General features: G+C 40.0%; 1 protein-coding gene across 2 annotated transcripts in view; it reads right to left on the reverse strand.

Moving 5' to 3' along the window:
* Positions 1 to 22,005, reverse strand: part of USP38 (ubiquitin specific peptidase 38) — a 38,707-nt gene extending 16,702 nt beyond the window's left edge. The window contains exons 1-10 of one of the 2 annotated variants that reach the window (XM_074588893.1): positions 21,959 to 22,005; positions 21,079 to 21,842; positions 19,936 to 20,071; positions 14,516 to 14,645; positions 14,222 to 14,323; positions 11,232 to 11,390; positions 9,967 to 10,160; positions 9,349 to 9,442; positions 8,396 to 8,502; positions 5,944 to 7,294 (exon numbers count right to left, since the gene is read on the reverse strand). In XM_074588893.1, the coding sequence (XP_074444994.1) occupies positions 5,944 to 7,294; positions 8,396 to 8,502; positions 9,349 to 9,442; positions 9,967 to 10,160; positions 11,232 to 11,390; positions 14,222 to 14,323; positions 14,516 to 14,645; positions 19,936 to 20,071; positions 21,079 to 21,763 (2,958 nt within the window). In that variant the 5' untranslated portion in view covers positions 21,764 to 21,842; positions 21,959 to 22,005. Of the gene's footprint in view, positions 1 to 5,943; positions 7,295 to 8,395; positions 8,503 to 9,348; positions 9,443 to 9,966; positions 10,161 to 11,231; positions 11,391 to 14,221; positions 14,324 to 14,515; positions 14,646 to 19,935; positions 20,105 to 21,078; positions 21,843 to 21,958 lie in introns of those variants that run through there. The other variant, XM_074588892.1, reaches the window with a different exon arrangement.
* Positions 22,006 to 24,656: the final 2,651 nt, after the last annotated feature.

Raw genomic sequence — 24,656 nt, forward strand, 5'->3', positions numbered from 1 at the left:
TGGCTTCTTAGATATCTAAGAAGATGAGCACAGGCTTCTCCCTCATTAGAGATATATACTATTTTGTCTCTGGCCATCTAGTTTCGTAAACCTTGTGGCAATTTCTTTAGCATTCCTTTCTCAAATTGACTGAGAGTTTCAGAAATTGAGAGAGGGAAGGCAGGTGCTGGGCTCTGGAAAACTGACAAAAAAAAGACAGCAGACCTTTACAAGCTTGCTTGCTTTAGGAAACAAAATGAAAGCATTCAGGTGCTAAGGCACCATCATGCTGATAGCCTCCTTCACATGACACTTCGTCACTACATACCTCCCTAAAGGCACTGGGAGGAAATTTTAACAGGGTTTTAGTAATTACATGGGTCACCTTGAATTGTTCCTTTTCTTCTCCACCTCCCAGTAAAAGCAAGGAACAGAGCCAGGAACCTGGAAGACTGTTCGTATTATACTACCGTGAAAGCACTAAACTTAGGCTTGTCCATGTACTTTCACAGGTGCTAAAAATGGTACTTGTGGGTTTAAATTACTCTGCCCTTTTTGAAAAACACAGCCCAAGTTTGAAACTATTTTACTCTACTAAGGACTGAAATGCATACTCATTTCCAAAATTATATAAAAGATATTTGAAGGACATTGTCTACACAGATATGCTGCCATATTCCTGAAGGGCACTATTATGCTATCTCCAGCAATATATGGATTGTTGTGTATCTGCTATTTATAAAACACATCAAAATCTAAGTAAGTGTACTAGGAATAACAAGGGAATATGAAGAACTCTCACTTCCAGTACCCAGGACTCAACAGAAAAATTTGATTAAAATAGCAGGCCTTGTATAAATGGCTTGTTTAGTTGAAAAACTACACTGCAAAACTGCTTAGCTTAGAACATAATTTCTTCTCAAAACCAAACAGTGGGAGACTAGCTTAGGACATAATTTCTTCACAAAAACAAACAGCAGGAGACTTGCTATGCTGCACCTGGGCTGGTTTTTCTTTTTTGGGGTAAAATATTTCAGAAAGACGTTTGTTTTAATATAGCACAGTACCAAACCAAAAATGGAGTTTTCCTTACTCCCTCCTTCACTTTCATCCCTCCAAAGAACTGTTTTCTGGCAACTTTATACCTCTTAAACCCCAGTAGTCGAGCTTTACCTAACAAACTGTACCACAAAAGAATATACGCACCAACAATAATTTTGCGGATTATGCTATATTAAAATAAAATTCTTAAAACTGTAGACAAGAAGAGCACTAGAAATTAACAGCTAAGAGTTTTTTGCCAGACTTAGCTAGAAACGTGATTTATTTTCGTTTGCTTTACTGAATAGCACAAGGTTTTGGCATGGCTATGCAGCTAAGTTACTTTATGTATGTCTTCTATTGCTTACCTTTCACAATACCATTAGCAGCAGCCTGATTGTTCTACTGTCACTAGGCTTCCTTACAGAGAGGGGACAAGCCGAGAGAAGAAGCACTACTACGAAGAGCAGCACCACAGCACCTTGCACATGACTTGCTCTGGAGACGTGCATCACATTTGGTACAGAGTGTAAATAAGCTGCAACCGCAACTTTTGTCAACCACTGAAATACTGTTCAGAAGCAGCCATAATGCATTGAGAATAGGATAAACTTCAGTCGTGATCTTAGCTTCACTGCTACTGGGCACAAAACATTTTCTATAATGGATGGGAGGTATCTCTCCATATACACACACACAAGAGAAATATAGAGCAGTGATTGAATTATCAGTTTTTAAAGTTTCTTGACAGAGTATTAGTAATAAAAAAAACCCCACACGCAATTTGTGTTTTCAATGTTAAAAGTGAAACTATTTAGCAGTTTAAGATCTTTCATGCCTTATTCCTGTGCAGTAGTTTGTGCTAAATGAGCACATTTCTTTCTGCTCTCAAGGCATATATTAATATTAACCTACATTAGATTGTTCTAATATAACATACACCACTGGCATTTTTGCAAGAAATATCCTTGTTTCTAAAAAAAAGAGTCTTCAATGTTTTCGGACTGATTATATTTATCCCAGCAAATACTAAATCAGATAAGTAAAACTTCATAGTCAATACAGTTCTCTGGACTGAGAATAACGCAAAGCATCCCCCCTGCCTTCCACTTGTTCTCAGAATGGGATTTTTAATTTGTTTTAACTGGAGTGGGAGCTACCCATATTGCATGTTTTGTTATTTAAAGTGAAAACATTTTAGTTTACCATGTGGTAAACTGGTATGCAATAGTAAAACAAAAGCAGTAAGCTAGAAATTTTTTGGAACATTTCTTCCAAAAAGTAAAGGCTTTCTGAGGACAGAAGAATATATTCTTAATTTAACAGGAAAATACTAATTCAGAACTCAAAACAATTAAATGCAACTTCTCAAAGATACAATAATCTAATTCAGTGAATCACAATAGTAGTATTAATTTGAGAAAAACAATAACTGAGCATTTCTGATCAGCCTCATTTCAATTGAGAAAAGGACAGGATCTCAACAACTCTGAGATTAGTAAAGCACTACAAAGAAAGCCAATACTAAACAACCCAAAACTGAGAAGTGGGTAAAAGATCATAAATTTTAAAAATCCTAAACAAAAACTATATACTTAGAAAATACTTTTTTCTTTTGAGCGGATTTCTGTTTTTTTTTATTTAATTGTAAAGGTAAGGTTTTCAAGAAACTACAAACTTGGCTTTCACTTGTAAGCTATAAGAGAAAACGACGGCACACTTTGTATAATTTCAGCTACATATTCTGTAGAGAAAACTTTAGCATGGAATATTATCAAAAAGCAATTTTTGTGTATATATGCACCAAGTGACTAAGTTTGATCAGTTCACATTGATTTTTCACTGGTTCTAGACATACAGCAGTTCTCAAAAAGCTTAAACTAACTAACATCTTAACCGATTCCAGAAATTACATCAAAATGGTCTTGAAAACATTAAGAATAACTTTATTATTTAAAAAATTGTTTTCTCAACATCCTGATAATGTTGCTTATTCCATATGGCTAAAGCATATTTTCAGATTTGAAAAAAGCCTGTTATTCGTACTCAGGTGATCACCTATCCTGTTGATAACACCGAAATGTGTGACTGCAAGCACTGAATTCAATAGGACAAGCTGTGGGATGACATGCCAAGGTTACACGGACAGGGTGCTAGTGAGGCCCCTCAACCTGTTGCTCTGAGGCATGCTGGCTACACTACAGCACACTTGAAGTCTTAAGGAGACGAGCCAGGGGCTCCTGAGGTAATAGGAGCCAACAGGAAAACACCAGTGAAATACTTCAAAAGAACTAAGGGGTGTTCCTCTAAGAGGCAACACTGCCAACAGCCCAGCTAAAGTGCCTCTACAACAATGCATGCAGCACAGGCAACAAACAGGAGCAGCTGGAAGCCACCCTGCTCCTAGAAAGCTATGACATAGTTGCCATTACTGAAACTTGATGTGATGAATCCTATGACTGGAGTGGGGCTATCAATGGCTACAGGCTGTTCAGAAGGGACAGGTGAGGAAGGAGGGGTTGCTCTCTACATCACGAAATGGACAGAGTGTTATGAGCTATCTCTGAAGAATAGCCACAAGCAGGGTGAAAGCTTACACGAAAGAATTAGACACAGGCAACAAAGGGAACCTTGTGGTTGGTGTCTACTACAGGTTGCTCATCAAGGGGAGCCTATTGACAAAGCTTTCTTACTCCAGCTACAGGAGGCATTCACACTCACAGGCTCTTGTCCTGCTGGGGGACTTCAACCACCCCGACATCTGCTGGATAAGTAGCACAGTGAGCTGTAGGCAATCCAGGAGACTCCTGGAATGCATTGAGGATAGCTTCTTAAGCCAGGTAATGGACACCATCCCCAGAGGGGATGCGATACTGGACCTGATTGTCACCAACACAAGTGAGCTAATCGGGGATGTCAAGACTGGAGGCAGCCTCAGCTGCGGTGGTCATGCACTGGTGCAGTTTGCAGTCCTGAGCGATATGACTCGGGTGAAAAGTAAAGTCAGGACCCTAAATTTTATGAAAGCAAAATTCCAGCTCTTCAAGGACAAGGGACAAGTTCTCAGGGACAAGGGAACAGAACAGAGGTGGCAGATCATTAAGGACTCTTTCCAAACAACACAAGAGCTCTCAATCCCCAGGTGTAAGAAATCAGGAAAGGAAGGCAACAGACCTGGACAAGCTCATGAATTGGGCCCATGTGGACCATATGAGGTTCAACAAGACCAAGTGCAGGGTCCTGCACCTGGGTCAGGGCAACCACTGGCATCAATACAGGGTGGGGGATGAGGGGCTTGAGAGCAGTCCTGCCAAGAAGGACCTGGGGGTACTGGTGGATAAAAAACTGGACATGAGCTGACAATGTCCACTCGCAGCCCAGAAAGCCAACCATACCCTGGGATGCATCAAAAGAAGCATGGCCAGCAGCTTGAGGGAGGTGACTCTACCCCTCTACTCCACTCTGGTGAGACCCCACCTGGAGTACTATGTCCAGCTCTGCAGCCCTCAGCACAAGACATGGACCTGTTGGAGTGGGTCCAGACAAGGGTCACAAAAACAAACAGAGGGCTGGAGCACCCCTCCTATGATGACTGGCTGAGAGAGTTGGGGTTGTTCAGCTTGGAGAAGACTCCAGGGACACCTTATTTTGACCTTTCAGTACTTCACGTAAGAAAGAGGGGGACAAACTTTTTAGCAGGGCCTGTTGCAATAGGACAAAGGGTAATGGTGTTAAACTAAAAGAGGGTAGGATTTAGACTAGATAGAAGGAAGAAATTTTTTTTACAGTGAGGGTGGTGAAACACTGGAACAGGTTGCGCACAGAGGTAGTAGATGAACCATCCCTAGAAACACTCAAGGTTATGCTGGATGGGGAGGTGTCCCTGCTCATTGCAGGGGGGTTAGACCAGATGACTTTTAAAAGTCCCTTCCAACCCAAACTATTCTACAATTCTATGATCTGAGATTGATGATAAAGAAGCCATGTTTTGTGCCATCCTGTACAGTCAAAAAGAGAGGTGGCGTATCAACAAAGACAGTTAGGACACAAACGCTTTAACCACACAGTCTGAAAATAGCAGCAGAGTTGCAATTTAAACTGTTAGTTCTCTTGGTTATGTTTTTAAAATACCTGCAGCTATTATAACAGATTTCCCAGTAAGATTTTGCTGTTCTTTCCTAATTTGAATTTGCCTAGTTTTTCTAATTTGAGTAGGCCTTGAGCTCTTACAGGAACAGCTTAACCCATCAAAGAGCATACAGTAAAACACAGGATTTTACTGTTACACCGTCCAAACACAGCAGCAATGCTCAAAGTAAACAATACTGAAGTGTAGAGAACAGTGGTTTTTTTGTAACCGCAATCAAAGAGGCAACTACAGCTACGTGAAGTTCTCGGAGCACAGGGAATGTGCAGCTGGCAGTGGCGGTCCTACAGAGGGAGGCAGAGGCAGCAAAGGGAAAGAGTGATCTAGTCAATAGCATCCGGTCTTCAATTATAGTCTTCTAGCATTCGGGTACAAAATTTTACAAGTAACCTTCTCTTCAAATGAAAACACACTAGTAAGAACACTGCTAAGAAGTTTAAACATACTTAACTACTCTTGTAATTTATTAAAGGCAATAAAAATTAGAACTGTTCGAAAAGCTTCTTCTGCATAGAATTACAAGCGCTGAACGACCTATACGAGCATCTTGACTAAAAATTTAAACTGAAATGAGTTTAAGCCATTTTCCTTGACGCTTCCCATCTAATGGTGACAACCTTGCTACAAAACCTGTCTAGCAGCATGAAGATGGAAGTGAGAGTGGCGATTTATACGGCTACTACACCAGAATATTTAAAAGCTAACTTTTTCTTTCTTTTAGACTGTCTCCTGTGAGTTTTAAGGGGACCACTCTTCACATACAATTTCCGTCTTACCTGCAAGTACAGTTTGTTATCTTTCGTAATTGCATCCATGAGGTCTTTTTGTAGGGGAGGGTCTCCATTTACCCAGAGTCCATTTGCTGTATTGGTGTTGAAGCCACAGGTGCTGTTTTGTTTTTTGTAAAACAGAACATAAGCAGTGTCCTTTGGAAATCTACTGGTAATTTTCTGGACTGACTGAAATGAGGTAAATGTCACTCTGCTGTCATTGAACAGAAACCATTCTCTTGGCATCTCAGTGTCCAGCTCATTTTCTACGACAGTACAAGGACTCTCCTCTGTCAACAACTTATCCTGAGGAGAAACTAAAGAAAGAGCTGTAGACTGGTGGCAGAGTCCTGAAGGCCCTGACCCAGTAACGTTTCTAGCGTATGAATAATAATGTCCACTTTCAGAGGATACACCAGAATGTACCACCACAGAACTTAACATGTAGGGCACCAACTGTGGGCAGGCCACTTCATCAGCACCTGAGGGCTTCAGTTTTTTAGCAAGATTTTCTCCAATATCAGAAATCTCAACACCAACAGACCAACCTCCCGAAACTACAGATAGATGGGACGTTGCTCTTTTGACTGGCAGTTCCAAAACAAGTGGCAGAGACACATTGTCCAAGATCTTGCGCCTTATATGATACTTTGGATCGTATGAAAATCTCAAAAGAGTGAGAATGAGGTATTCAGGTTCCTCAATGATTTGCATAGTTTTCTCAGCATTCTGTAGAGAGGCACACTTTTCACAATAATACTTATTGTCTCCACTAAGGATCTCAGGTGCCAGAAAATAATTCAGTAAGTCTGTAACGGACAGGGTGTTTTTACCTACTAGCCTCTGAGACATATCCCTATTATCTTCAACTTTGTTGAGTTCAGAGTTTGTAGTATTCTCAGAGCTTGGCTCAGTAGAAAACTCTTTTATGGTTCCTTCATTCATTATTGTGTCACATCCACCATTTGCTTCCAAATTACTGGGAGGTGTTTCTCCAGCAAGACTAGTTGCTGAAGTATTAGTTTGCACCATGTAGTCGTCTTTCACTTCAGAACGCTCCGCGCATTTTGGGCCAACACTCTCCAGGGAAGTTGGAGGACAGAAAGCCAGAGAGAGATCTGTGAAAGCTTCCTCCTTTTGAGACATACTTTTGCAGTTCAAACAGCATATAGTAGTCTTCAATTTTCCTCCAAACATCTTCTCTATCAGAGTTCTTTCTTCACTTCCCATACAAGGCGCTTCAGCAAATACTTGTGCTTTACGAACAGCTTCTTGTGTCTGGGACTCTTCATTTATTATACTTTCAGAAGTCTTTGTTGAAGACAATGCTTTCAAGGTTCTCTCTTCTTCATGCAGCCTGAAGACAAAGAAAAATAAATCCAAGTAGCTATGCTATTTTCCAAACAAATATTGCTGCACAATTTCAGACTTTTTTCCAGTTATGCTAAAAAATATAGATAGTTAAGTGGATGGAAGTGTCTTACATTAAAAAAAGCTATTTGTTATTTTTCTTATATAAGCAAGCTGAACCATACTGGTCAGTACTGTCAACAACAGATTATGAGAGAAGCACAAATGTACTTAATGTGGGTTTCATTATATGTAACAGAACACAACAGATATACTGAGAGAACTGGCAAGTATTAAAAAAAAACCCTAACAAACAATGTTTTTATTATTTAGCATTACATTATCTTAATAAATCAGTTCTCCATTTGACTGGTTCTGTATGTCAGATTTTGTAAGAGAACAAGTAGCTATTTATCTAGTGCCAGACTATTTCCAAAGAAAAGAAAAGGTCAGGATTTTGTAGCCAAGAAAGTTAAGAAACTACAGCAAGAAAAAGCAAACCAAAAAAGAAACCCAAGACAGGCGGGAGGGGGAAGAGAGAACACTATTTCACTATTGAGATAAACTTCTCCAGAAGCGGAATGTGTCAAAGCAATATTGCTTAAGCCACATCTCAGCAAGCAAAATTAAAGAGGGCTACTAATAAATTTAAGTATTTTTGTTTTATCTGTCCCACAGATAATTTGCTTGTTTATTAAACTGGTTATAAATGCATGTACATCTCTTCATGACTTATCTGACCCGTAAGAAATATAGCTGTCACCAAGTTCCAGATGCACCACTAAACTGCTTTCAGCAACCACATTAATTTACAACAAGACCATGACTCTAACACTCAAGTTTAGATTTGCAAAAATGGAACATTACTACCACCATAACCTGCTTTAAACAACGGGGATACAAAATAGCATGCAGACTTTACTGCAGATTAAGCCCATGAAGAGAAGTGTTTCATAGACCATACAGAAAGTCAGACACAGCCAGGAACGAGGCCCAGAATTCCTGGTCCGATATCAGGCAGCGGAACTGCTACATGACTGCTCCTACGAGTTCAACGTTATGTGGTAAGACTGTAGTTTCATTCCCATTAATAGCACAATAACTGTACCTGTCTAGCAGGAATCTGAGATATTCTGAGCAATCCTGCTGGGATCGAGGGGTAAACCATGGCGGTCTGGAAGCCTCAAAGAAAATTCGAGGAGCATATGCCTCCCTCTGTTCACATAAGAGAGGGACAGACAAGGTTACATAAGAACTACTTAAAAAATTGGTTATATTATTTTGCTATTGACCACTGAACTTTGGACTATATTATTCTGGAGGAACTGTATGAAACACATGGTATGCAAATATTTAAATCACTTAATCATAGGAAGAGAGAGACATTATTTTTTGGAGTAGTCACCTCTAGTACAAAGATAAAAGTAGTGGATCCTGCAGGCAAATATTAACTGTGTAGCGAGTGTAAACCAGATGTTTTGCGTAATAGCAGTTACTGTTCTTGCTGGCAAGCTTAAAAAAAATGTTTTGTTTCTTCAGAACAACACCGGTATTTCACAAGTACCAATTTATTTTTAAGGTGATCCAGCCTTGTGCTCTTCACAACAGATTTATTGTTATTAATCAAAGAGAACAAAAGTGTCTTATGTCTTTCAAGCACTAGCAAAATATTCAGAACATTTAATAAAGTTCACTTTAGAATTTGAACTACAATAAAATTTAGTGTAAAAATCATGGCAGAAAGTCAGTTTGTCATAGAAAGTTACATGAAGTCAACTTGTATATCAATTTGGATTTTTTCATTTTGGCTTCTCAAAGAAAGCCTGTTACTGCTCTTTTATAAAAACAACCCAGCAACAAGATGTTCTACTTATGAAATACAGATTTCTCTAAGTCCATCCACACCATCTGACAATTTGGAGGCAGATTCATTCCCCTACAAATATATCATATTTGTATCTTAAATATGCTCAAGAGGACACCCATGGCATCATGTTTGTTCCTAAGTTTTGGTATATAGATCTCAGCTTAAAAGGCAGCAGATGCAATAAACTGACATACCTGGGTATGGGCCAAAAATGCAAAAAGATGCTGTAATTTTCTCATTAGTGAATTGCACCCATTTAGATTCAGAGATAAAACATGTCTTCTGAAACTGGAAAAAAAATAAATTAGTTTCCTTGCTGGATTTCTAAGAAGAACACAGTCATCATTCCAGCTCAGATAATTACTTCACTTTGAAAGAAAGCAAAACAGTTATCACTTCGCTTCAATACCTGGATTCTGCTCTAGTGCAGATGCAAAACAACTGTACAGTAAAAACTAACACTGCAAAAACCCGATTTCTTAAAGCATTTAAGTGTGTAAGAGTGGGCTATAGACAGACAAATATTTTTTTTCCCCATCAAAAGCTTCCAGACTATAAGAGAAGCATCACCATAAACTTTTACAATCCCGAAGACAGCAAGAACAATACGGAAAATGGGACTTGTCTTTTGACACTGGACAGAAGGATCAGGATTTTTTAATGGCTAAAACTGCAGTTTCACAGAGCAGGACTTTAACAAAGCAATCAGCAAGCTGAGAGACCCCAGAACGTGTTAATATTCTGTGAAAAGTAGAAATGCAACAACTGCAATAGTTAATTTGCAATGAAAAGAGCTGTTCAAAAGGACTTACTCTGTAGCCATAAAAAGTGCCTGAATAACACTGTTCATGTAGCAAGTATTTCCTAGATTAATTAGACCTGTCTTCCCAGTTTCAGATTTTCCAGAAAGTCTAGATAAACAAGATGGCAAAGAACTGGATTGAGAAGTCCAGGCACTCTGACTGAGAATCATCTTAATCTTCTCTTCAGTGGGTTTGGGCATATCCTACAAAAGAAGCATTTAACACACTTAATAGGCTTTTGTATTTATTCTTATAATAGGTCCCACCATTCAGCAGTCTTGTATCTTCACTTGCTCCTATATTCTCCTTCAGGGTCTTGCTATCCCTGAGAACCTAAAAGGTACAACCACCACCCCCAAGCCCACTTCTTCAAAGCTTGCTTTATTTAACTCTCAAATTGCAGGAATAAGGAGCTGGTGGTCACCTTTGACTTGCACATTCACAGAATCCTTTCTGCCACCAAAAACTACCTCTCAAATGTCAAGCTTTAACAGACCCCTAAAGCATCCTCTATTCTGCTAGAAATACATTCACGCTGTGTCAAATGAAAATGTAAAAATGAAAGAATAAAGTCCACAATACCTGGAATTAAATTGACAGGGGCTTTTTAAGCGTTAAAACATTTAACTGCAATACTACTGCTATAAAATCAGAAATCAGGCAGTAATACCCAAGTGAGTTTTTTGGTTTTCCTATTCTATTTGGTTTGGGGTGTTGTTTTGCATTTTTTTAATTTTTCTTTTTATTTGAAGTGCATTATCTCTTAAATATTCATCTAAAAAAGCCAAATTTTGCTTTGAAACAGCATAGGCCAGCATCCTTTACCCCAACAGGCATGCAATTCTGACTGCAGCATTAAGTCGTAGTGCTTAATAATGGCGTTTTGGAGCTAGCCAAAGATTAACACCATGCCAAGTACTCTTCAGAACCTACTTCTCTTCAGTCCTATCAGTGCTCTGAACTCGTACTCGAAGAGTTACAGCTCCTAGCTTGGGTTGAAATGAATTGCCTAGAACAAACCTCACAAAATTATGTTAATAGTTACATAAGTCTTAAGAAATGAGATTGTACTTTTAATAAAGGACCTAACTTCAGGCTTTTATTAAAGCCTGCTATAATCATATGGACACTCCGGACAATTTTTCTAGCGTATTCCAAACAGTTAGAATTGACATTAGATCATGTGGTTAGCTCTCTTCTTAAAGAATTTAGATCTATGGGATTATAGCTTTCATATTTGGGAAAACCAAAAACATTCCACCCTCTTACTATACCTTAACAGCTTCGAGTATGGGTTCATAGAGCTCTGGAAATCCTGAATAATGATACATCATACAGTGTATCAACTCAGTCAACTGCATCAAAAAGGCTGTACTGGAAGGTAAACCATCTCTTTTGAAGGAGTGAACCAAGCTGACCACATGTGGGACAATCTGAATGGGAAAAACAAACAGACAAAGGGTGTTAGTGGCATTTTTCCATTTTTTTAGTTCTACAAACAACTTCACTCTTTTACACATGGCAAATGACAGGGGATCTTGTGTTCATAAATAAGAATTGGTTGAGAAACAATGACTTGAAAAAACATGCATTATTCTTTACTCATGACAATTTTCCAACAGCACAATTTATTATTCAATGCTCTTTTTAGCTCACTTACTGAGTCTTAGAACTTCATGAACTTATAAAATGCATTTTAAGATTTTAAATGGTTAAGTGTTCCAGGCACTCATAAGGATATTAACAGCAAACATTTTGCTTTTGTGCCATCACTAACAGTACAGTATCCTGTTCTAATTTCAAAGGTACATTTTTTAGAACAAACCTCTCAATTTTCCTTAAACTGAATCTAATGCTCAGGGTCTGAAGCCAATGAATACATTCAAGCTATTTCAGTTTACAGGACTGTCACTGGCTCACAGCTCCACCTAGTGAGAGAGAGAAGCTCAATAAACCAAAACAGTAACTTACTGTGAGCTAAAAAAAGCTTACCATATAGATGGTAATCTATTTGAGTTCAGATTCATTACCATTTTAAATTGGGTATAAATCAGAGATGTTTACTCCTCCACCACAGCTCTGTCTTTATTTTTTAATGCATGAGACTTCTTTTATATTGGTCTTAAAACACCAAGTAGAAAGTTATTTCAATGCAGTCCCAAAGAATAGGGACTTCTGACTGTGAACCTAAAACATTTTGGACGCCTCTGTCAGCTTCCAAGTGATCAAAATGGATTAACTGTGAAAGTGGACGGAATCACGTATCACAAATTAGCTTACCAATTGTTTGGTAGTAAAAACATGAAACGCAGAACAGAAATTATAAGAACATCATAATTTTAGGAAAATATACCAATTACAATTAACAATATACTTCAAAATACCAAAGTAAAAGGGGCCAGGTGCAAAATACTTGTTTGCCATTTTTTTTAAAGTATCAGTTGTTCCCTAAGTATAAGGAATATTTTTACATCTCAGAGAAACAAACCCTACTCTTTTGGTAAGCAAGATATCCACTGTTTAAAAATGAAACTAACAAGATTAAGTGTTCAACATACTACAGAGTCAATAGTGAAAGTCACAAGGAAAAATTTCTCTCTTTCACTTTATAAATGTGGGTACATAGTAATGAAAAAGTAACTATTGAGCTCCAAGAATGAGATTTGTATAAAGTACATCTGAGATAGGTAATTTTGCAGAGACAAAGCAGATGGGAAGAACAGAAAAGTACAGGTTGTCAGCTCTCTCAAATTGAAAGCGATATTCTTCCTTACAGCATGCTGCATAATACTGAAAATTACACTTTGAATACATACAGAAGTATCACTTCTGGCTTGAGGTTGAATTAAAATATTATATGTCAGTAGATTTTAGAATTCCATAGTACACATCACAATAAGCTCTACACCATAAATGAAAGACAGTGTTTTTCTTCTATAAAAACCCCAAGTCATATATGCTGATGATGCTCAAGCACAGGGAAGTGTTAACTCAGATGCATTGCAAAATAAATTCATTTATATTTATCAAACGTGCATTTAACAAATTTACACTCAGACCATTTATTATAAAAAGTAAACAAGTAGCTTAAGTGCAGGAAAATATTCTAGGATACTAAATGGCAGCAGTAGCTCAAAAAATGATAGTGAAGAAGGTTATTTAAAATGGAGGGAAAATGGTCATGATGAAGTCCCAAAGACAGATGTTTATGCAGTACTGCATGCAGCCTGTGGTAGAAATTTTCCTTGTCAAAGTAAACACCTATTTCTAGCATAAGTCTTCTCACATTTTACATTTTTCTCATGAACGTTTTGTCTCTCTCAGGAAGAAAGAAGAAATGCAAGGCTGTAAATATACGAAATATTTACATTTTGAACATATTCAAAGCTACTTAGCTCTTTCATTTGTGACTCAAATTTCTACCCTATACCAAGATTAGAGCATTGAAGGGAAGAGAGAGAAACTTTATTTAGACTTCTGTCATTAAAAAAACCAATGTAACAGGCATAAGGCAATTACCCTGACACTATCAAAGGGTTTGTGAACCCTTCAGGCCTAAGTGACTTAGGGACAACTTAGAGAAACAGCATGCCAGGCTGTTACTAAGTTTAAGTCTGAAAGATCCATATTTCACTTAAACTTTAAGCTAAACGCTGAGTATAAGAACAGCAAAGTCACTATACATCTTGCTGTACTAATACGAACAGTCATCATCATACCCTAGTATCTACCACTTCAACTGGTGAACTTGCATTTTAAAGAGTGGCCATTAAAAATAGCATCCTTCAGTTTGCCCAAATGTCCATTGAAATATAGATAGCGTAGCTTTCTTAAAGTGAAGTACTTCTCAGTCTCATGCACCTATCCAGGGTGACTAGGCTACATGCAGCAGATAATTGGTTATCTGTTTTCCCAAAATAGTTGTGCTTGAAAGTCTACTTGCAGCCCAACTTTATCAGTAGACTTCACACCACGTAAAATGGATTTCCAGAAGTATATGGTCAAAGACAGAATGCAGTGCCCAGATACTACTGCCAGAAATAGGTATGTACCAGGAAGATCAATGCTTATTTCTAGTTACAGATTAAGTGGTTGAACTTGCAAGTTGGAAAACCCAGTGTCTGAACCACAGAAATCTGATTCTAGAACTTTGAAACAGAGCGGAAATTCAAGCGCATCAATTCTGTTACTCTTTACACCTACCTTAGAAATCACATACGAATGACATTTCAAAGAATTGAAAACTATTTATTTAGTAACTTACCAAATGAAAAGCTTCTGGAGAATGCTGAAAGCTAAGTAACATGTGGGAAAGGACAGCAAGAGCACCAGGCCTCACTAGAGGAAACCAAAGTCGATTAAAGACCTAAAAAAAACCCCACATTTATGTCAGTAAATCTAGAAGTGAATTTTCAGTAACAATGTAAACAGATCTCCAAATAGTCATTATGTGCAACATCGTCTTTGCAGAATAAGTTAACATCTCTCACAATACAAAAGATGCTACACAGTCACGTAGCTGTTACAAATTCCTTGTGAATGTTCTTTTCCAACATACCAATTCAATCTTGAGCAGAGTGACATCGATGAGGATGGTAAATTTCTGGACTGCGGCCAGTCCTTTCAGCAGTGCAATCACCCATGTTTCCACATGCTGTGCCAGAGGCCAGGACAACCAGTCAATCATTCTGAAATATTAATGAAAAAAATCAAAAGTAGAATATAGCAAGAAAAAAAACCCCAATATGCCACTAATTTTAATCTCAACAAAGAGATTCTACATGTTACCCAGACAGTTACATGCTTACACAGAGACTCACAAGAAGTAATGCAAGAATGTTAGGCAAGTAGTAAAATAATTTTAATTGTATCTCAAGTCATTGAACTCTGCAATTAATAACGACCTAGTAAATACAATCTCCCCAAAAATATATAAGCATATAAAATGAAATATTATGTATAATAATGTTACTTGTAATTTAAGAATATGAACCCTGGTTTTATAGACATTAAGATAACATTTTTATTTTATGTCAAAAACTTACTATGATGGTGAAAGAGCACCTCTACCTGGGAACCTGCCCTCCTACACCTTTTATCCCAAACCAGACCAAAACCAACTATTAAGTTTAAATTTGAAAAGGAAGCCTCTTTAACTCAGAACTACGTTCCTGGAAGCCAGCTCAAACACTCTCAGTTAAAAAGGTAAAATCTAGTCATTTTAAATACATTGCAGCAGGTGTTATAAGGATCTTATAATAACTATCAGCAGCCTGGAGTCTACATGTGTCCGAAAAGGAAGAATTTCACTACAGCTAAGAAAAAGGAAAAGTGAAGGGACTTTATCTGTGCCTAGAAAATATAGTGAAACATCAGCAACAGAAGATAAGGGTATTCCAGCCTTCTAAATTAACAGACAGTTTATACTGATACTTAAGGCAGACAGGCAGATTAGGTGAAACAATTCTCGGACACAGACAATAACGTAAGGACATACCAGCTAAAACATAGAATTTAGACTTTGTTCTTTGAGATTTTACTTGGCAATATTTTGGATTTTCTGTAGTTGTCCACAAGATCCCCTTCTTCAAACCAGATGAGGCACCACTAACTAAGTGGAAGGAAAAATTTTTCACCACAAGGGTGGTCAGACATTGAAACAAGCTATACAGTAAGGCCGAGGCCCCTCCATCCATGCAGAAAGCTCTTAACTAGACTGGACAAGGCCCTTAGCAAAAACGTCTTGATTTTGAGGCTGGCCCTGCTTCGAGCAGGATGAGACCAGATGACTTCCAAAGGCTCCACTCAATCTATGTAACACAAGACTATGATTCTATTCTATAATTCAATGGAAACAGGAAGTTAGAAGTATATTTCTTTATTTCTGTTCTGAAAAAGCTTCTCATAAAGATTGAGAGGCTAAATTCTACACAGAACTGAGCAGGTTATAAGTAATCAGTCCAATAAATAGTCACTATCACTACAAATAGGCATATTTAGTGATTATTGAACTGAAGGAAAAGTATCTGCCCCTATGTTCTTCCTGGAGATTAAAAGAGCTCTAAACAGACTGAAATCAAGGTTTCAGTCTTCAGATTCCAAACTAAAAAGAAAAATCACAGTCTTTAGCAACACCAGACGTGCATTCTGGGCATATCGTATTACCAAAACACCCTAAAATTTACATAGAGTTTATAATTTGGATCTGAAAAATGTATAGTTCACACACTCCAAAATTTATATATCTTAGAATTATGTACTATCTTCACACATAACATTCAAAGGTTTCTCTAAAATAAGGAATCATTAGGACTGCCTTTTGAACAATCACGCACAGATCCTACTGGGTTTCTTCCATATTACTACAAAAACCAAACATGACATAATAATCATTGCTCTGAATTTACTCAAAGCTCTCATTACCTCAAGACGTTAAATACAAACATGGTCATTCTGAGCACCCTTTCCATATACTTTCTAAAAGGGGGAAATCAAAGAAGTAGGCCCAAACTGCATATGCCTACAAAGAATTAACCTTAACCTAAAAAAAAGCTCCCAAACCTCATAGCCCTATCATCTTTAAACCTCCCCTCACTGCCACCCCCCCCCCGCCACCATTTTGTAGGCTTGCTGTTTTTCAGCAGTGGCACAAACACCTGCGGTTAATTTAAGCTAATGACAATATATTCAGTTTTCTTAATTAACTTTTTAGTAAAGTGTATTCTGTAGAGCCCTACATTAGAACCATTGTTCTAAAATATCTGATTACCATCTTTATAGTACATGCACTTTCAACCACACTGATCAACAAGCTCCAAATGAAAAATAGTGCTTTTGGGCGGGAGCTGGGTCTTCCCACATTCCACCCCATTGCTCCGGTTACACGATGGGCCATCCCATGTCATCTCTAGTCAGTATAATTAACTACTAAACTATTCAACATTGTTACTAATAGGCCAACAGCTATCATTTCAGTATGATTAACCTTGTGAAGAGAAGACTCAGTCTCTGGATAATTGATAAGATGGAATTACCATCATTAAAATGTGTTTCTGCTCTTAAAAGCAGAAACAAAAGCCAGAAGAAGAAACAGAAGTAACCTTGCAGACATGCTTTAAACTGTCTGAAAAAGCATCAAATCTGAGACATGGTAGGTGAAGATTAGACATTTTGGTCACTAAATCGTCTGCATTGCATTTACTTGGCTCCTGCTCTGTTGGCAATCAATGATCACATTTGTAATACAAAGGCAGATATTAATATGGGACATGATGATCATGAATAAAAACCCAGAAGATGTTTTTTTGTGTTTGGCCAGATTAAGAGAACATTAAAGGCCTCAAGAGGACTTTCTGCCTCATATCACCCTAAAATGAGGTCTGCTATCCATATATGTGCCTAATAAGGACCGTATTTCTCATATCTCTGGATAGAAAAAAATTTAGCTGTGCAACCTCAGGCAGTAACTTCTTTCACAAAAATATCTTCTTAGCCACATCTGACAAAGAATCTGGCAGCTCAGGTGCAAATCCCTAAGATTAGAAAAAACCAAAACAACAACAACAGATGATCCTCAGACTACCAGGCACCCCACCCTCCCCCAAATTAACATATTTTACAACATTTTACATTTTTATCAACAGGGCAGAGGGCCTGGTCACATATGGATTTTTTTCTTTGCAAAATTTTCAGTTTCTCTGAACAAAGATACTTGGGTTAAAGCAAAACAAGCATTATACCTGTAAAGAGACTGAGTATAGGCAGTCAGCTTCCTCAAGACCTCTGAAGTAGACCCTTAGTCATATATCCCAGAATAGATTCAACAATTTTCTGATTTTCCTCACTGATGCTTCACATAAGGTTTCATGAAACAGCTGAGCCAATTAAGAACAGCTCAATGATGCCAAAAAGCAAGCATCCTTTCTTACATGAACCTGTGCCTAATATAACCCCCCACTGAACAGATTCAATGTATTAGTCTTCTAATTACAGATTATTTACTAATCTGTGTTCTACCTTAGACAGACTCTGCAGCGTCATGAAAGTTACCCTTAGGAAGTGAACAACAAGATCTCTAATTTGCAGTCACCAAAGCTCTGCTGGCTCTTGTCAGGAGACCTTGTTGTGCCTGGAGTTCTGCATCTCCAGGGAATGATGCAAGCCTGATGACAACATTGTCACTTGGTGCTCCAGACATTCCAGCTGCATTATCCTCTCTACAATTACTCCTCTAAGCCAGAAGAGAGTAATTACTGCAAAGGGTTGACAGATGAACAAAAAGAAACTGGATACGGTGTTGACATAATAGTATCTACAAACAAAAATAACAAGGGGTACCTAAATGTAAGTTCCATGGAACAGAACTAGGGGGTCTTAAAATCAAGTATTACTTCAAAGAATGAACAAGGCAAGCAAGATTGCACTCCCCTTTCAAAAACAACAGGAAAAATCCCACCACACAGCTACTATTAAGAAAGAGCACTTATTTGCTAACAACAGCTCCTGTTATACCCAAAGCTCAGCACTGCATTACTTCCCTAGCAGAGGCATACAAAAAAGGCATTCTGAAGCTACAGTTATACGATCACATCGTGTTGAAGCAGGTAATAACACAAATAGTAAAATTACACTAACACGAAAATTAATCACCAGCACATTACTGGCAAATTATTAGTATGCACAAATCCTTCTGAATTTCCCAGCTTTGAGTTTTAGACTGGGCACACAGCTTTGTTAAAATCTGTTCAGTCAAGCACATTCTTTTAAAGTCCCTGAACAACACGTCTTAGCCCAAATTACAATATTAATGCTGCTGCTTCTCATTAATTATGTTTTCAAATTAAATATGGCCTCTCAATTTAATGTAAATACAAGGAATGCTTTCAGTGAGAAAAAAACCTCAGTATTTCACCAAGATATGCAAGTGCTACACTACATGAATGTGTAAGTATTACACTACACTCAAATGGATGTGGTTAAAAAAATAATATAGCAGATATTAAATTCTTTTAGTTACAAGACTTTTTTAAATTTTTTTTTTTTTAAACAATACAAATTTCTAACAGCCTCCTGTTTAACTGCTTTACTTATTCTTCTACCCTTCAGTTCTCAATAACAGCTTCCACCACAGGCATTAAAAAATAATTCAAAAAACTTCAAGGTCTTCATCTTTATCCCACTGACATCTTTCTGCACCTCTATTATTCATATATCTGAAGATACTAACAAAGATTGTAATTCCGAATTGGTGTTCTGTTAACAGTGCTACTAATCTCAATGTTTACTCATGTTTAGATTAGTGAAAAGAAGCATAATATCCAATTGTTTTTACATCATTCCTATTATTCAAAGAACATCCAAAGAACCTCTGGAGGCTTGAGTGAAGATGGAAATAGAGGCTGTCCCCTGTGACTACTACTAAGAAGCCATGAAGATATCTAAGCAGGAAAAAACCCCCTCAAAACTAAGCAGTAAAACTCATTTCTAAGCATCTCCTCTCTTCAGAGGAGATGATGGGTAAGACAATCGTGAGAGAGCCCCTCTGCTTCTTGGAAAAGCAGAAAGGCTGATTTTCTAAAAACAAGGCCTTATTTCTCAGCTTGATCATAAACCCCATGAAGTTTCCTATTTATGCCACCTCCCATAAGATAGGAGATCTAAACATAAGATGTCATGTAAAAGGAACACACCTGTCTTCCTCTTAGTTTTTATTTAACCCTCTTCATCCACCCAACAAAGCATGAGAAAGAAGCCACATTAGCAATGAAGGCAGCAGCCTTAAACTAAAACCATACCAGTAACATCCATAGCATCATAAATATATATAACCTTCATATGCTAAAGAACATATCTTAGAATACCATTTTAAAAGGAAGTAGTTTTGTTTGTTTTTAATTGAACCTAAGTGACAAATAACCTCAAAAAAGGCAAAAATAAGAAAAAGAGACTTTTCCCCCCTTTTACAATGAAATACGATACCTGCACAGAGCTTGAGTCATACTTGCATCTTTCACATTTGGATCTGTAGTAAGGCTCCTGATGAGTACTGTAATCATCTGTAATGGTATGTGCTGCACAAGACTTGCCAGTGCAACAGAAGGTTCAAATGAAGTATCTGTAACAGTTGAACACAACATAACATAAGAACCTAAAAAGAAAACCCCACAGAGAAAATAAGCTTTATTTTCTATTTTACAGTTTCACTCTAGCTGTAAAGTTCTGCAACAATGAGTCTATCCTACAACTAACATTACAGCATCACTAACCAAAACAAAAAAGTTTCAATGGATTAAGTACAATGAATAGTGCTGAATTACAAACTCCTGTTGTTCATTTAATACCCATACAAGAAAGTGACAATCTGCGAACTTCCTCCTCCACCCTCACTGGAACAGAGATGGTTTTTTTTTCTAAAAAGGAGTACCATGCAATTGTTTATCATACTTGATGTTAAGCCTAATGCAGCTGATATTTCCCATGTCCTTAACAACCCAACAACTGTCTGCTAACCACACCAGTTAAGGCAAGATATAATGTTAAGTTTCCCAGGTGCCCCAACAGCAAAGGCACTTTCCAATGTGAGCTAATACAGTACTTCATAGATCTTTGAGGTCAGAAAGGACCTATTTACAATTGCATCTGAATTACTCAGGCAGTGAATCCTCCCTACAATACCCAAGTTTTATATGTTCCTTACATAAACCCCAGCTTTATAGACTAAACAGGTCCAAGACCTATGGTACCCCTCTGGAGGGAGCAAGGAGAATGATTAGCTTTTGATACCAAGAGTTTTAGTTTTTTCTAACAGGACACCCAGAACTCTGTTCCAGTGTGTGATTTAAAGTGTTGCAACAGAAGTTTTTCTAAAAAACATGCTGTTTTACAGCTAAATAAGTCTCCATTTCCCCTCTAGCTTTTCTTTGCAGGAAAAAAAATAAATAAAAATAAAGGCTTTGCTTTCTTGGCGGCCAGAAAGTTACATTTTAGTATCTGGGTGAGGAACCGATGGTTCCAAGGCAACATCTGCAAAACGACCAACACTGGCGGCAGGGCTTTTCCTGCGGCTCTCCTCACTTGCCCGCGTTACTCCACATCCCTCCCGTTTTCCCTCCCGGCGCTCACCGGCAGCGGAGATGACGGCGAAAAGCTCCTGCAAGGAGGGCAGCAGGGTGTCGGGCTCGGCCTTCCAGACGCTCCGCAGCAGCCCGCTGACCTGAGTCACCTGCGAGACGTAGAGTCGCAGCTCGGCCTCCCGGCTGCCCTGGCTCTGGAAGTGGGCGATGCTGCGGACCAGCTGCTGGCAGAAGGCGAGGGAGAGTTTTCTGCCGCGGGGCAGGCACTGGGGGAAGTCGCCCAGCAGCTGGCAGAGGCGGGCGCAGAGCGGCGGGGCCGGCCGCTCGCACACCAGCCGCAGGGCCTCCACCTGCAGCAGCTCGAAGAGCTCCAGCACCGAGGGGCAGCTCATGATGAGGCGCAGCCCCGCCTGGATGTAGTCGAGGATGGCGGGGTCGCGGTTGCTCAGCTCGCCGTAGCCGCGCTGCAGGAGGCCGAGGACGAGCCCGCGGTTGAAGAAGGCCTCAAACTCGTCCCGGTGATAGCGGCCGTAGGCCTCCAGCACCTGCCGCCCCACCTGCCGCTGGAAGGGGTCGGGGCCCTGCAGCACCAGCCGGGTGCTGAGGGCGAACATGGCGCGGCACTGCGCCTGGCTCAGCGGCGTCTCGGCCGACTCCACCACCCGCCGCACGATCACCCGCTTCAGCGGCAGCGGGTGCGACGAGCTCACCAGCCCCTCCAGGATCTTGTCCATGGCGGGCGCTCCGGGCGCATCGGCCGAGCGGCGGCGGGCCGGCCCAGGCCTCGGCGGAGGAGGCCGCCGCCGCCGCCGCCTCCCCGCGGCCCTCCCCCCGCCCCGCCGCGCTATGCCGCCTGGGCGGCGGCGGCCACCCCTCCCTGCCGCCCCTCGCCCGGGCGGCGGCGGCAGCAGCGGCCCCGCTCCCCCGGCTCAGGCAGCGCCGCGGCCCGAACGGCGGTCACCGAACGCTCCCCGGCCGACCCGGAAGTGGAGCGGCGCAAACAGGAAACCGGCACGGCGGAGGCTACTACGCATGCGCTGGGGGGTTGAGGGAGGAACGCCCGCCTCTTCACTGAGGCGCCGGCCAATGGGGAGCCAGGGCGGGGCAGGGGGCGGGGCGACGGGCGGCCGCGAGGGGCGGGCGGCGGGCGGCCGTCAGGGAGTGCCGGCCGTGAGGGAATGGCGGCGACTCGGTCACGGTGAAGGGTTCCCAGGAGCCGCACGGTTTGAAACTAGTGTGTGCCGGTCAGCTTTTACGAGCGTGTAAGGTCTGGCCGGCCCCCAGATCACTCAGTCTGCAGTCGCGGGGGTACCCCCTCCCTGTGGTGAGGTAGCGGCCAGGCCTGTCCCGCCGTTAGTTTGCGTGCGCAGCCCGTCCTCTCCGCTTGGGACTGGCGTTTGTTGCTTTGTCACTCATGCTCGCCTGTAAGCGCACTTGTAACCAGCAGCGCTTCTGAAGAGAAGCCTTTGCTGTTTAACAGGTGGAGTAGCAGTCACCGTCAATTGTCAATGTATGTGTGTACATACTGTCAGAGTGTTCCCATCCTTATTTAAGCCTGCTTATCCCTCATTTTAAACCAGTTTAGCTCCGGTTTCGAACACACAAATTTTCTTAGTATACCTTGCATTTTCATACCAGAATACGTTTCCAGCATGAGAAAAAAAAAGAGTTCTGCAGTTTCCAAGGACTGAGTATTATCTCTTGAGAAGTAGGTAACAAGAAAGGTCACAAAATTGAATCAAAACCATCGCTGGCTGTAAGCACACTGGAAGCCAAACTCGACTTCCTTGATCAAATAAAATCCTTTAGGCCAGCTCACTGGTCACATAAACTGGGTGTGGTGGCAGAGCCTTCTTGGTCCTCTCAGTACAAACACCTTTGTCCTATGTGGTTCACTAATACCTATAATTCAACATCAGGAAAGTATGGAAAATGAGCCTAAGTAATCCCCGATTTTATTTGATGTGTAACAGGTGCAGAACCTGAGCTGGAGTTTAGGTTGCCAACAGATACTATTAACTTAAGGGTAACAAAAGATACCCACAAACCCTACAGGGACAGCTGTAAGATAATACAGCTGTCAGAAAGCAAAACATGAAACCAAGAAGTTCAGAGTTAACTTGAAAATTGAGTCCACCGTTTATAAAATGTTTCAAAGGTTCAGTTAAAGTGCTCAGATAACTTTAACTTTGCTCCGCTGTGCTCCAGTTTTCTGTTTGCTCTTTACATATGTAAAGCCTAGTTCCAGAAATCAGTGTGCACAAAAAAAAATTGCAAGTGCTGAGTCATTACCTTCCAGCATAAATTGTGTTGATCAAGGGCTTTTTTTCTGAGAAGTTTACAAAGGTCAGAGACCTTTGCCACCAATATATTAATTATCTAAATTATCTTTGTAAAGTGTACTGTATTGGAATGATATCTAAATTAACTTTTTTTTTTTTCCTAAAAGGACTTTGTAGTTAATATCCATAAAAAAATTAACCTTGAAGAAGGTGCTGAATTATGTACCTTGTATACCTGTGGAGCTTAATGCTTTGCCTTTTATGACCTGTACCAGGAATGTTTTAATTTTCTTAAGTTCACTAGTACAAACTCTCTTTTTTAATTTATTTTTTTTTATAGCACTATTCATGGTATCTTCTGAAGCCAGAAGGGGAGAGGAGTCCACTCAGGAGCCCAACCAGAACTCTGAAAGTAAAGGGAAGGGCTGAAATCAAGATGCCAGAGACACGTATATGGAAAGGGGTAAAGTGAGACCTTAACTGGAGAGAGGATCATGTGGATAATGAAAGGAGAAATAAAGCTCGGAGGCATCAGAAGCTGCAAAGGTGCTCAGGTATGTCAGGGTGCATGAGAAAGAGAATAAAGGACGAGAAATGGAGAAAGGCAGGTGGTATGTCAGGCCCATGGGGCATACAATGGCGTAGGAAAAACACAGGGATGACGAGAGGAGCAGTTGCCATGAATAGCAGAGAAGCAAATGTGAAAGAGCTGGAATGGCCGTCTGAAAATCTGGAGACATACGGATGGCTTGCAGGCACATGAAGATATGGGGAATGCAGAAAGCACGAGCAGCTGCAGATTAGCAGGATCAGAGGCTCCGGTGAGCTAAGAGGTCAAAGGTCTGAGCGGATTTTCAGTGCTCTGTCCTTTGTTTACATAGCATTGTGGATAGTAGGGGAGGCAGTGCCTGCTGCTTGGGGTGAGGGAACAGTCTTCCTGACAGTCCAGGAGCATTTTGCCTAGCAGCCTGGTCACAGCAATCGCTGCATAGATGAGGCCATTTCTCAAAAAATGCCACAGAAAGGTCTGAAAATCTATAGCCCTGAGAAAACCTAAAAGTGATGGTTGGAGCTGTATAGTTGGAAGGAGGGTAGGGTACCTCTAGCATAGGAGCTTGGAAATAGTATTCTTACTTGCATCCAGATGACCATCTATGCATACTCCTTATTTAATGAACTTATTTCAAGTAATAGAACTAGCAATGAAAACAAAGTGGTTAAGAGTTACAATTGGTTGATTGAGTCACTGACTATGATTATGACCTCAGAGCTAAGAATAACCTGATCTGTGGGGATGATACTAATTACCACCTTACTATTAGATATGCAATTATTAATATATACT

This window comes from Larus michahellis, chromosome 5 (genome assembly GCF_964199755.1).
Source record: "Larus michahellis chromosome 5, bLarMic1.1, whole genome shotgun sequence".
Taxonomy (NCBI): Eukaryota; Metazoa; Chordata; class Aves; order Charadriiformes; family Laridae; genus Larus; species Larus michahellis.